Raw genomic sequence first — 14,344 nt, forward strand, 5'->3', positions numbered from 1 at the left:
AGGCAGTGCGCAGAGGTGAACGGGGAGTTGTTTAATGGTCTAGTCTTTCAGTTTTGCAAGATAAAATGAGTTCCAGAGATGGGCTGAACTGTGAATGCACTTAACACTACTGAACTGTACACTTGAAAGCGGTTAAGATGGTAAACTTCATGTTCTACATATAATTCAAAAATAAGAACACACGCTTTAAAGTTGGTAAGACCTGAATATAAATCCTGGCTTGCCTCTCCCAGTTTCTAATTTTGTGACTCTGCATAAGTTATTGATTCAGCTACTGATGCTCAGATTCTTCATCTCTGAAAGAGGGATCAGAGTAGTACCTACCTGACAGCACGGATGTTATAAGGATGATACGAGCGAACGTGTGAGAGATGTAGTGCTTGGCCCATAATAAACACTCCATAAATACTGGTTTTGTGTCACAGCAGTAGGCGTGGAATATGTAGCCAATGGCAACGCAGAGTGTTACAGAGGAAAAGTCCCTCACAATCTCTCCAGAGGCCACAAGGGGTGGCATTTGTTACCCTGCGGGTTTGAACACGGCCCAGGGTTTGGCTCACCGCCTTGAGAGCTCAGAAACTGAAATGCTCACCATCTACAGAGGAGACCACGCGGCCTGGACACAGGACACCAGTGTATAAAATTAGAATGCCAATTTATAAACAGCACATTTATAGCGGGCTGCTCAAATTTATTTTCTTCCTGCAGGAAGGCAGACTTGCATAGGAAGGCAAATCATAATCAGAGGGTGGACTGGTAATCATGAACTCAGCAAAGGAATGTAAATGCATCAAAGGCACAATGGTACCAGGCTATGGCAACCACATGCATTCATTTCTAGACAGGAATGGTTTTCAGACTTTTTGAAGTCCTCTGGCCAAAGTGGCCTTTCTTCTGGGAAATAGTCGTTACTGCCAATGTTGGCTCTGAATCACTTTGTTTTGGTTTTTTTTGGGGGGGGGGATTAGGTTTATTTATTTATTAAATGGAGGTGCTGGGGCTTCAACCCAGGACTTGTACATGCTACGCACGCCCTCTACCACTGAGCTGCACCCTCCCCTGAATGACTTTTTTTTGCTTGCCTGTCTGACCACTCCTATACTCTGGCCACTTTAATACCGTCTATCAGGTTGCCGGCAACTCCTGCAGGCCTACGAGCTAGTTGTCTCTTTAAGGTAATTCTGCCTGTCTTTTCTTTGACCAAACGGGTGTTGGGTTTCATACGAGGTAATGTTACTCATCTCAGATACTTCAGCAATAGAGACTTCCAGGTATTTTGTATAAAAGCCTGACAAAAACCGTAAGAAACATTCATTTAATTTCTACATACTAGGGTAACCATCAAGATACACTGCTAAGTGAAAACAGCAAGTGTCTGCCATTTATATAAGTTAAAGAAGGTGATAAAAAATATGTACAATATGTGTATGTGTCTGTGTGTGTGTCTGTTTATACTGTTAAAACAAGCCATTGGAAGAATAAACTGAAAACTAAAACAAAAACAGTTCCTAAATAGGTAAGAAAGGAAGCAGGGTGGAAAGGACAGGAGTAAGTAGAAGGTGGGCTTCTCAGGACGTACTTTTGCAGATGTGACTCTGCAAGATATCTTACATAACTATGAAACAAAATTCAATTTAAAAATTCAAAGAAGTTGAAAACTAATGCTTCTACTTGTGTAGTCATTTGTTGGTATAATAGTATGAATTATTATTATCTCAGGTGACTTTAAAACCATCATTTGCCTGGACAGCCCGAGTGGGATACATTCTAAGAACAGAAACAACTGCAAAACTAGCACCACCTCTGACAGTTTCCAGGCATCGTATTGTTGGCAGTAGTACTGGTATGGTTACTATTAGACAGTTACGTGAGTATTACAGGATAAAGCAAATGAATAATAATGTTGTGTTACTGTGAAGTGGGATGGAAGGAAAAATTTACAGATGCAAGACAGACAATCTCAGAATCTGACTTGGATGAGAGCATCAGTATGAACTGGAAAAAAAAGGAGGGGGAAGACTTTCTAGCTCTATCTGCTGAAAGGTATAAAAACAATGACCAATTAAATAGTCTACCCTGATGTCTCTAAATACCATTTTTTTTTTAAACTTAGAAAAACCAAGGCTCCTTAGAGACATGGCTGATTCCAGGTCTGGAGCAGAGAATGTCCAAGATAAGCCTGGAACATCTTGTCATATCGAAAAGCAAAGAAACTGCCAAAGACTTCAGGAGCTCCGTCAAAAGGACTGAGGAGCCAATTTGAAGAGCTTCCACTCTCCAAAAATGCAGCCATTTGAACACCAATTAAATGCAATAACTGCAAGAAATAAAACCACATCAAATATGCAATATCCACAAGTTTATAATAATATTTTTTAAAAAAAACCTTATTGGTTACTTTTCAAGGATGCTACAGAAACAACTTAAACTTTTTCTTCCTCTTTTTTTTTTTAATGAGGGGGAAGTAATTTATTTATATTTGGAGGCGGCACTAAGGATTGAACCCAGGACCTCCTACATGCTAAGCAGGCACTCTACCGCTTGAGCTATACCCTCCCCCACCAGAATTACCTTAAATTTTTAAAACTGATAAACAGAGAGAAAGGCAGCAAGCCTTTATCTCACCTTTCCTGGCTGAACTGTACCTCAGGGTTAACAAAAATGAAGAAGACCAAGTTTCTCTCATGGAAGTACTTTTAGCTAATAAATGAGGAAGGAGAGTCAGAACTAGAATGCCACCACTTTGAAACCCCTCAGGACTCCATGAATTTAGGCAACACTGGTCAACCACAAACACATAAAGAGACAACCAGACGTTATATGCCTCATAACGGAAACACATAGCATCCTCTGAAGGCATCTCGTCAAAAACTCAAACCTGAATCTGATTAAGCCTCTAACTCTAACTACCAATTTATAAAACAAATGGGGAACAGAGAAGCCTGTTAAATTGTATCAGAGGATGCAATTAGCAAATTCCAGACTGTGGGAAATGCTGCAGGACAAACAACCCGGCTGCTTCTGCAAATAAACTGCAATACAAAGAGAGAAGAGAGAGAGAAAAGGCAGCACCTACAGATTTAAAACGACTTACAACAGGTACTAACTAGTTGCAATGAGTGGACCTTATTTGCCTCCTGATTCAGACAACTGCTTAAAAAATTGCAAAATCTGAACACTGAGTTGCCATTAATAGGACAAAGAATTAACGTCAATTATTTTTAGATTTGATACTGTACTGTGACTATGTTTTTAAAGGGAATATTTTCTGATAGATAGATAGAGATATTTTCTGATAAATATCTTGATGAAATAAAATGACAAATGGGATTTTCTTCAAAAGAATCAGAGTGGGATGAAGGAGAACAAGAGCACAGGTGGTGTAACTGACACAGGGCGGCAGGTAAGCTCGAAGTCGTCTATAACAGAAGACTTTCACAAGAGAGTTAAAACAAAACAGCTTTTTGATCTCACTCTTTGATGATGACCCTCAGATAATTTTTCATATTATCAAATAGTCATGGATTTTGGTACAGGTGACATTAGGTCCTGTTTACCCAAAGGTTTTCTTCAGATGGAATGCCTGAACAGCACAGCAATTTTCTAAGGAAACTTCAGTTGTATAAAGAGAACATCACGTTAAATTGGATATGTTACCGTTAAGTTCAAGTTCCATGAGAAAACATGGTAAAAATATCATGCTCTTAACGTCTTAAAAACTGTGTTTTCCCAAGTTCTATCTTTTGGCCTGTTTCACTAAACACACACACATACACACACACACACAACCTCTGCCTATCCCCATCATTTATAAAAATGACCCCCTCTGAAGAACCGTTAATATGTAAATGAGAGATGATCTCCATCATCCAAGGAGATGTTGTTCAACTCTATTTTCTGAAGGTAGTGTTGTAAAAACCTGGTGTTATTATATTAGGTATTAAAACTGCTTTGACAGATATCAAACATTCCTCCCCACTTCAGAATTAGTTTCCTGGAAGAGAGGTTCTCAAACTTCAGCGTGCATCAGTATTGCCTGGAGAGCTTGTTAAAAAAACAGATTACTGGGTTCCTCTCCCAGAGATTCTGATTCAGGTCTGGGTTGGGGCCTAAGAATTTGCATTTTTAACAAGTTCCCATATACTGGTGATGCTGCAAGTCTGGGACCACACTTGTGAATTACTGTCCTAGGATATCTATGCATATGCCCTGTTTCCTCCCATCTCTTCTTCCTCTTAGGAACAAAGTCCCCTGACATAATCTATCTGTCTTTGACTTATATTTAATCTCTTTGAGTCTATTAAAATTATTGACTAATTATTGGATATTTATTGCATAACCTTTTTCTGAAATTAATTATCCTTAAGTGATACTTACTAGAAAATGTTCCCTATTAGAGGTGGCGTTTTGGCTCCCATCTTCCCGAAAAATAATCAGACTAATTTCATCTCTCTGTCCTATTCTCCCCTTCTCTTCCTCCACTCCTCTAACCAAACTGAAAAGAGGAAGAGTAATAATCATGAGAAGATGGTACTATATGTTGTTTTTATTAGAATATCATTTCTTAGGAGACAGCAGTAACTTTTCACCTCTAGCTTTCTTTTTCCACCATGTTATGGGCATGTACGTAACTACTATCATTTGGAAATAACAAGGCCTGATTTATAGAATTTATGGAATTCAAAGTCCTGCCACGGGGTAGGCATTTAATCCATTTTCTTTGAATGAAACATTTCAGTCACAGAGTCTCAGAGACAATGGAGGTTCAGGGAACCTCAGTGATGTATAAAAGGTCACCTTTTGTTACTGCAAATGCCAGAACCCTATAATCCAGATCTCAACTCCCACTCAGCCTGTGCTTCTTCCCCTAGTCTGCTGGGCCTCTCGCCGGTTTTATCAGAAGAGGTCAACAGTGTCTAGAGTGAGCCAAAGTAAATCCCAAGTAGCACAGGGCTAAACACTTAAAGGATAATCATAAAATTCCCAATTAAGGAAGTATATTTACTATGGAAAATAATTTCCTTACACAATACTTTGCTATAGGTGCTTTGGCCTTTCTAGATTTCTTTACAAAGTGGGTAGGAGGAGGTTATTATTCTAGACAAACTCAGAAAAAGCATAGAGCATTTAAGAAGACAGAAATTCTGACAGGACTGGTTTCTCTGGCACTGGATAGATTATCCTAGTAGAGAAATTCACCACTCCCCTGCTCCAATATCGCGTGCAGTGCATGACCACAGCTAAATAATTAAACAAGATCAAAATTATTAGTACCATGGTCATCTTTAGAGTCTGGTCTTTCTAGCTAGATTTGGGGAAAAGGGAAAATAATCACTTAGTAGCTATTTACTATGTCCCAAGAATAGTATTTTAGGTGGTCTACATACACCATTGAGTGTATTCTGCTCAACAATCCTATGAAATTGACAGTATCATTTCCATTTAACAGACTAAACTACTGCCCAGAGGAGTCACGTGCCTGGGGTAAAACTGGCAAGTTCAGATGCAAACTCAGGTCTATCTGATCCCAGGGTCACATGTCATCCACAGAGTTAAACTCATTTTTTCACTGAAGAGTTCCAGCACCTTGATCAGTGCTCAGAGAGCTCGAGAGACATGATTATAACCTCTATCATCGACTTCTAAATCCTATAAAAATGGAAGCTGTTTCCCTCCTGCTGAATTTGTTTTGGTTCATATCATCAGCAAAAGCATTTGTAACACCAGGACAAATTCATGAAAGAGGGCATGATGACCCCAAGTTTGGCATATCTTTAAAAGCTGACAAATAATGAAGCGGAAAGCTCTGTTCATTAATATATATGAAGTCACAAAGGGTGATAAAGGACTTGCCTGATGTTTCCCTTCATGTAAATGTCCAAATCCATATTCCTAACCCTTTGGCCTCATGCATGCTATCAGACTGTAATTCCTAGGGGCCCAGAAGGGCCAGCGGTCAACTGACCTTTATCCTCATCTCATCTAGAACCCAGGTCAGCCCGGCTCAGAGGGCTGGTGGTGGTAGAATTGATGACACCACTCCCCAGGCTGGAGGGATGGAGAGGAGGGCAGAAAAGGCAGCCCCGTGGAATGTAATCAGGGCCGCCCCTTTAGACAGTGATGCCACAGTTCTCCACACGTAGCGGCGTCTGTGAATAAGGAACTAATGAAAGGATCCAACTTTCCCTTATTTGCCTGTTTTTAATGTGATGTTTTAAAACACCAGCCTTGTCTTTGTCAATAGGCATACATGAAGGAATTAAATCAGGCAGGGACTTTGAAATCCTAATTTGCTACTATTGCCATTTGTTGTAAAATCCTTTTCACTGTGGCAATTTAAAATCAACCTTGAAAGATATATTGTGAGGAAAAACAAAATTTAAGAAGCCACTTCCTTTAAAATTTGTGAAGTATGAGTTAACAAATCAAAAGCCAAATCTCTTAACAATATAATTCACATGCTGGATTACACTGTTCCTTCCCGGCCATCCATCCAAACCCCCAAGTATGATGTATGAATTTTTTTCCTAAACAGCAGCAAACATTAATGGTTATGCTTATCAAGTATATAGCGTTCCCTCCTGGTTGAGCAAGAGGACACACTTGGCAGGGTTGTAACAAAGGCCAGTCTATGTCTTTCCGTTACCACTCAGATGGCCGTGCACACCGATTCTTCACGTGTCCTCATCAAGCTCACGGGAGGTGTCGCTCATGTTTGGACATCGGAGTCCATCAGCACCATACATGAGAATACAGATAATAGGACCCTCTTTGTCACTATTTCTCAAGTATAATTAATGTGCCTTTGCCATTTATTTTGAGGGAAAAGATAATACCTGTATTAAAACAATTTTGGAATTGTAAAGCCAGATAAATATCACTCATCACTTTTCCGAATGTTAAGTCCCCGCTTTATACTTTTTTTTGGAGCACTTAACAATTGTGTTGAAGAAGGGACATCAAATGATGCTTAGAAATGTGATACACATTTTCATTTCACACTCCACCAGCTTTTACAGCTGTAGCTCAATGAAATGTAAGAGAGCGCTTGGCAAACAGCCATAGTTACCAAGGTATAAAACAGGGGTCAGGTTACTTTTTTATAGAAAGGAAAAAAATATTTAATTTTCACTCCACATGACTAAAGCAGATATTCAGCTAACACCCTCGAGAAAGGCACCATCACCACACATACTGACATGGTTTAATGCCTGTTTAACTGTATTAAAAACAGCTTCGTAAAGCACAGAAATTTTCCTTTCCTCATCCCCTTCCACTCAAGACCCACTGACACAGAAACATACTGCATCAGGTCATCTTTGGTGGTAAATATTTCACCTGAAAATAATGGCTTTTGCCCTGTTTGTAGCCTAGATGCAGAAACAGCTTCCCTTCACAGGCAGAGAAGCAAAGCTACAAGCATCAGCGAAAATGCATCTTTTTAATTCAGATTTCAATCTGTCAGAAAGGATTAAAGCCTCATGCATAAATAAAAAGGGAACTATAAATGATACCAGAAGCAGGGTCGGAAATCACTGGGCTCCCACCGCTGCTGTGCCACTGGCAGGGGAGGGGAAAGCATCTTTTACTCACCTCTGTTAAACCCGAGACTTCTCCTTTTGCTAATGGTTTGCTGATGGATGGCGTGTGTACTTTGGCATCTGATACTGGCTGCCCTTTCATGAAGTGTTTTCCTGATTCATAAATGTCCACTTCGACCATTTTCCCCAGGAATGTGGGGTTCTTTGGCACTAAAACCTAAAAAAAAAAAAATTACAGGAGGCTTAATTTCTCAAAATAAAATTTTACTTGAGAACAGTTTCAGTTTTATAGAATGACTGTAAAGACAGCACAGAGAGCCGGCGTACCCCACACATGGCTTCCCTGTTACTAACACTGCACAGTGGTTTGATGTATTTGTCACAATTGATAAGCCAATATTGATACATCACTATTGACTTAAGTCCACACTGTATTCAGATTTCCTCAGTGGCCCCTTCATGTTCTTTTCCCCTTCAGGGATCCCAACCTAAGCGGGCTCTATCTTCCAGCTGCTCAAGGCTCTGGGGATCTGGGGAAGGGAAGGCATTCCTGGGAGGGGCATGGGGCTGCAGACAGTGCTCTCTCCTTGCAGGATGCCCGTGGTCCTCAGGCATGTGGAAGGCTGGCCAGGGAACCCCACTCCCGCAGCCCTCAGCCAGCTGCTTTTGGACAGGCCTTTGATATACTGCTCTTGGCTGTCCCCGGCAATGAAGGACCGAGACAGCACTGACGAAAGCCTTGTACTTTTAATACGGTCCAAGTCAGCTGTCAGAGCCATGATCTGAGCAGCCACTTCAAATCAAGGCCCACATGTTTGTGTGCATGTGTGTGTGGGTGTGCATAAGCGTGTGTTTTGGGGGAAGAGGGAGAACATTAATAATTATTTTTATCTTATTTGGGGGGGTAATAATTAGGTTTTATTTGTTTATTTTATTTAAATGGAGGTTGTGGGGATTGAACCCAGGACCTCCTGCATGCTACACAGGTACTCTACCACTGAGCTATACCCTCCCCAGGATGAAGAACATTTAAAAGCCACCTTTTCAATATTCTAAGACTTGGTGTTTGGAGCTAAATGACTCTTTTAAACTGACAGTTGCCCTTCATTTCTTTGGCTCTGTTATAAAATCCATGTATTCATTAGTCCAACCTCCATATAGTATCAGCTCCTAGGAAGGACACTTTGGCTGGTTCACAGGAAACTGTCGGATGGTCTGCTTCCACTAGAGATGCCTGTAAAGGTACTTGTTTACCTCGAGGATGCCTCCCCTCCTTTGGGACTTACACGCATTCTGTGTGTTAGGTCTCCCTCACACTTCTGTTTCAGTCCTGGACCTACTTGCCAGTCTTTTCAAGTCAGAATCCAAAATAAACAGACTAATTCTCATTCAGCAATAGTTTGATATCTAGATACAATCTTCACTTCTGGGAGTCATCTTTTTTTAGGAAAATGATTCCTATGAAATCTTTCATATGCTTGGTTGTAGAGACAAAAAAAAAAAAAAAAAAGCAACCTCAGATCAGAGCCAGAAGTTCCACAGCCAATTTCTCTGTGAGGCAGAATTGGATCTCGGTCTTTCTGAGTTTGATTTTTTATGGCCACTGAGTGCACTGCTTCATCAAAGCATAGGAGAAAGGTCACCTGGGCGGTGGGTTACTCACGGCAAGCAAATGAACTAAAAGAACGTTAGTGTCAGGATCTGAAAGCCCTTTTAAATCAGTTTTTATAAAACAAGAAAATCTCTGGAGGAAACTATCCCTGGGAGATGTGGTACTATTCTGGGGGAAAAGAACTCCCCTTGATCTGCTGCCTTGATCTGAATGAAGGGCTCAGTGTTTCCTTCCCCCTCCGGTTTTAATAATTGGAAAGAGCCCGACTGCTTTAAATGGGAGGAAACAGCTAATGAGGCATGCCATCGCCTTTAAAATGAAGGGGGGAGAAGTTCCCTGCTGAGGTGAAAACCCAGATAGCAAGAGAAAGGAGAGGAAAGAGGCAACCAAAATATAATCAAGCTTCTCCTGAGGGCTGAGCAGAAGGTTGGCCTGAATCGGAAAATGGCTCTCTGGAGTCAATTAATGAGATGGAAAATGGGGGCGAGACTCAGCTCGAACATGGAGTGCTGGGAATCCGTCCTCGACTGTAGTCTCGACGGGGATCAAAAGGGACATGCTCGATCTGGGCCTTAAGAAGCTCCCTGACATGTCCTGTGGCCCCAGTGCCCAGTCGGAGGTTGCTCCACGCGGAACATCAGCACTGGAGGCCTCTTCAGCCATGGCTCCCCGCTTTTCCCTCACACGGGCGGTCCGCTTCTCTTGACCATCCCTTGGCTGACTTGCCCTCCCTGGCCTTAAGAGCCTTCCCAAGCCACAACCCACAGAAAAGAATTTCCCTTCTCATTTGATGAGAAAGGAGTAAAAAAGTATGAAAACCCACTTGAGATTAAGAAAAATTAGTACAATCCAGGAACAGCTTATGAAACCCCTAAGCCCCGAAGCCCCTCTCTGCTAGAAAGGCATGCCACCTCCTCCTTGGCCCTTCCCAGGGTCAGTGGCCCTGCAGGAGGCACTCTGTTTCCTCCAGTCACTTGTGAGTGGCTTTGCCACCTGGGGAAGCAGAATCCCAAACGCTGACACAGAGGCCTGGCTGCGGGTGGGGCAGAGCAGCGAGCTTCTACGAGCAGGGACAGGCGGACAGTGAGTGGGAGCCCTTCGGGCTGGCCTTGAAGGAAACTCTCAAAGTCAAGTTGGTCTGCTCCTCGTGCTGGTCTCCAGAGTTGTTCACAAGATTTGAGCCGAGTCCAACAAACAGACTCTTTTCCCTTTGCCCCTAGCATTTTCTATCGAAGTGGAAAAAAAACCAAAACCAAAACAAAACAACTAGAACCAAACAAAACTAAAAAAGCCAACCAACCAACCCACCCACCCAAACCCGTGTGAGTCCTGTGACAGCGAGAGGAAAGCACTGCCCTTCCAGGCTGATGCCCCGGTTCAGACATCCTTCCTGTCTTCCGGACAGAACTCTCCCCTCTAACGCTGCCAGGCTGTGGGGATCCTGGCAGTGATAACTGCCTGTTCCGAACTCCCCAAAGCCAGCGGCGGGCCCTGTCAAAGATTAATGAGGACTAAAACACACTCATTCCTTTGTATAGAATGTTTTGTAGATTAAGCCACAAAGATAAGCCTCCTGTTAGCCTGGCTGGCTTGATGCTATAAAATAGCCTTCCTGCGACAAGACTCTACCACACTCCCCTACTTTAAGTCCCTTTTGCTTACATTGAGGTGCTTTCAGAACTCCTTCTCATTCTGGAGAAATCCTAAGAATACGGAAGTGTCTCTTACCTGCTCATAGAATCGATTGTGTGCAACGTAAAACTTGCAATCAAAAGATTCTTCCGTTACTAACACTTGTTGTCTTTCACCAACCTGCAGAGAGAAGGGGGAAGAAAAAGGACAGGTCACGGTAAATCCCTGAGAATCCAAACTAAATGTCAACCAAAATAGTTACAGACTGGTAAGTGATGTCTTCTTGAATTTAAAGTAGATTCTAGATTGCTAGCTACTTAACAGTCAATACAAGAATCACTGATTCAAATTTCCTGAAAGACATTATTATCTGTATATTAATATAAAATGTGTAGAGTATGTAATCTTCTTTCTTACAGAATTATGAAACAAAACTTGATCTTATTTCCTCCTTCAACATAAGTTCGATAATTAAGGCTTCTAAGACATACAAAAATCTTCTAAATCTCACTTTGTTTCTTGAAACAAAGTTGCAAAACAAGCTAGAACAAGCTGCTTCTAATCCAAATTCATGAAAATATTTTGGCAATAGGAAACTGGTAATAAACATTCATTCGAGTTATGAGGGATGTAACACTAGAGAAAATGCCTCAAAAACCAATCATTAAGTCCTTATACTGAAACATTTCTCACGTTCTACGTGATTCTGAAATTATTGATTAATTCAGTTATTTACTTATTATATGCATTTTCTGTGTCATGCGCGACTGTCTCTTTTTTGCTGCAGCCATGACCCCATGGTCATTTCATTTAAGGTGAAGACAGCAAAAATATAGGACCGTTAATTCTCTACAGGATCTATATTTATGATCTGAGCATGCATTTTTAATAACCAAGGAGTTAAATCAGCCAGAACATTGGTTAAAGCAATGTGACCATTCTAAAATATTCTGCCATTTCCAAGTTTATTCCACTGTGAAATGCAACATTTAAAGTATCAATTACTTTTTTTTTTTTTACAAGATTGTCAAAATGTCTGATGGAGCAAACCAGCTGTACTGAATGGTTGTCCCTGGAATTATTTTTGCCATTGATACTCGATAAATACAACCCTCCATATTAAAGCACACTGGCAAGATTTTTTAAATGAAATCTCTATTCTCATATGCAGGGACTTGTCACCCTGTTCAGGCAGTTACCATTTAGGAAACATAAACACAGCTGCACCAAGGAGACCACCTAACAATTAAAAAGAAAAACCCCAAAACATCAAGCTCTCTTCTCCAGCATACAATGCCAACACCTAAACACACCATCATTTGCGCTCTTTTTCACACTCATTCACATGCAGCTCCCCTCAGCCAAGGTGGTGCAGTCTCTAGGACGATGCTCATCAAAGACCCACTTCCTTCACTCCCTGAAAACCAGTGAAGTTCCTGCAACCTTAATCTCTTTAGAAAAAAAAATCAAGGAGCAACAACAAGAAAGTTCCCCCAACTTCTACTTTGAGCTTTAATGGCCCAGTTTCTTAAAAAAGACTGATGGGTATTGGCTTTCACTGAGGTATATTCTTCTGGAAGAAAACACAGAATGTTTGCACTCCTTTCACAGTGTGAGTTGCTTATAACTCAGGATAAGTATCTGTCAATGGTTCTTAAGGAAATCTGCAATTACACTTCATCTAACATTAAGTTTTCAGGAAATTAATCTAATACAATACGAGATTACAGAGCTACTGAAAACATATGCTGCTTCCTTCCTCTTGCTGAAACTAATGTGGACAGTTGTAGTCATCATTTTGGGGCTATTCGATTTTATCTGGAGAGAATAATGACAGTAATTTACACACAGAGTTAGAAAGACTTGCTATGTTTCTACAGTAGAGGGCAGGGCTTTTGATCAACCGTCAGAGAACCACTTGCTCGTGAGTTTTTCACTATTATTTGCCAAAGGGATTCAGTAAAACTGCTATGGGCAGTAATTTACAGTGGCAAACACGTCTCCAGTCACCTTTTTGGTTCTCTCAGTCATGGATTTTGTTTCATTGGTGAGATTCTTCAAGTTCCCCAGAAGATGCTGAGCCAAAATGAGCCTAAGCAAGCGAGGACTTGGATCAAAAGCTGATGCAATCTATCCCCGCCCCCTAAAAAAGCCAACAGAAACAAATAAATGCTCTACCCAGTGCTTTTTTTTTTTTAAGGATGAAGTTGCAATGAAGTAATATCAAATACAATCTTTAAGAAAATCAACTGTTTCAAATAACCTTAAAAACAACAACAAAGTTAAGGAAGGGGGCAGTTTAGCTGGAACTCTGGAAGAGGCAACTCTGTCTTGGTGACAAACTTAGGGGCCAAAGGTAAGAACAGAAGCCTCAAATCTTTCTGAAAATGAGCCACCTTCCTCTCTGCTTTCCAACTGTTTTCCCCCCAACCCCACATGATAACTCAGTATAGCTAAAGACCATACAAGATTCAGGGCAACCATCCTGATTGGCTTAAGAATGCCTCTGCTATCCAGCAAGGAAGTCCCAGTCTCACAGAAAAAAAGCAGGGCTCCTGGAGAAAGGTGGTAAGGTGACAGTCATCCAGAGACCACTGGGGTTCCAACCACCCCGCTATCTGTTACGCTAACGGCAGAGTGGATCTGCTAGAAGGGATGGACTTGTCCTACAGACGGAGAATGACAGACAACACCCTGTGTCTGCTCTGAGGCTCCGTGACGTCTGCTCTCATCTGGCACTGTGGTGTTCTGCTGAGAAGGCGGCCCCTCTCTACTCACCAGCCCTGACAGAACCTTCCTCAACAGCTGGAACCTCCGACAGGAGTGCAAGGTTATGTCACTGACTTGAGACAAGCCCTTTGAAGAGGAAGTTAACAGGAAGACTGCTTGTGTAATTTAAAAAATGAATAAACCCCTGACTTTATAGAATATATACATATATATTTTAAAGAATATAGAGGAGGTTAAAAATAATGGTTTTCATGAACTTGGTGACTGGTGGCACAATATGGCTGGCTGTTCAGCAGAAATGATTAAGACACAAATATTGTAAACCCAAAGAATGGTCCAGAGGGTGATTTTAAGATAACTGGAACTTTCAAGGACAGGAAGAAAGGAGAAAGTGACTCTCAGGGAGAAGGAACTGACGGCCCTAACAGAACCAAGGGGAGGGGAATAGAAAGAAGGGTTATTCAAAAATATCCAATCCCAATTTCCCTTATATGTGGAATCTAAAAAAAATGCTACAAATGAACTTATTTACAAAACAGACACAGACTCACACACTCACAGACATAGAAAACAAACTTATGGATACCAAAGGAGAAAGGAAGGGAGGGATAAATTTGGAGTTTGGGATAAAACCATTATGGGATTAATTTATACACATCACTATATATAAAAGAGATAAACAACAAAGTCCTACTGTACAGCACAGGGAAGTATATTCAGTATCTTGTAATAAACTACAATGGAAAAGAATCTGAAAATGAATATAATTCTTCTGTATTTTATATGTATGTATGTATGTATTTCTATGCTTATATATGTATATATGTGT

General features: G+C 41.0%; 1 protein-coding gene across 7 annotated transcripts in view; it reads right to left on the minus strand.

Annotated features, from left to right (window-relative positions):
* The window catches only part of CDKAL1 (CDKAL1 threonylcarbamoyladenosine tRNA methylthiotransferase), a 532,049-nt gene that overhangs the window by 17,457 nt on the left and 500,248 nt on the right, over nucleotides 1–14,344 (minus strand). For 6 of the 7 annotated variants that reach the window (XM_015234628.3, XM_072945594.1, XM_015234630.3 and 3 more), the window contains 2 exons: nucleotides 10,882–10,965; nucleotides 7,594–7,758 (listed from right to left, as the gene is read on the minus strand). In XM_015234628.3, the coding sequence (XP_015090114.2) occupies nucleotides 7,594–7,758; nucleotides 10,882–10,965 (249 nt within the window). Of the gene's footprint in view, nucleotides 1–4,408; nucleotides 4,496–7,593; nucleotides 7,759–10,881; nucleotides 10,966–14,344 lie in introns of those variants that run through there. The other variant, XM_072945596.1, reaches the window with a different exon arrangement.

Source organism: Vicugna pacos, chromosome 20 (assembly GCF_048564905.1).
Source record: "Vicugna pacos chromosome 20, VicPac4, whole genome shotgun sequence".
NCBI lineage: Eukaryota > Metazoa > Chordata > Mammalia > Artiodactyla > Camelidae > Vicugna > Vicugna pacos.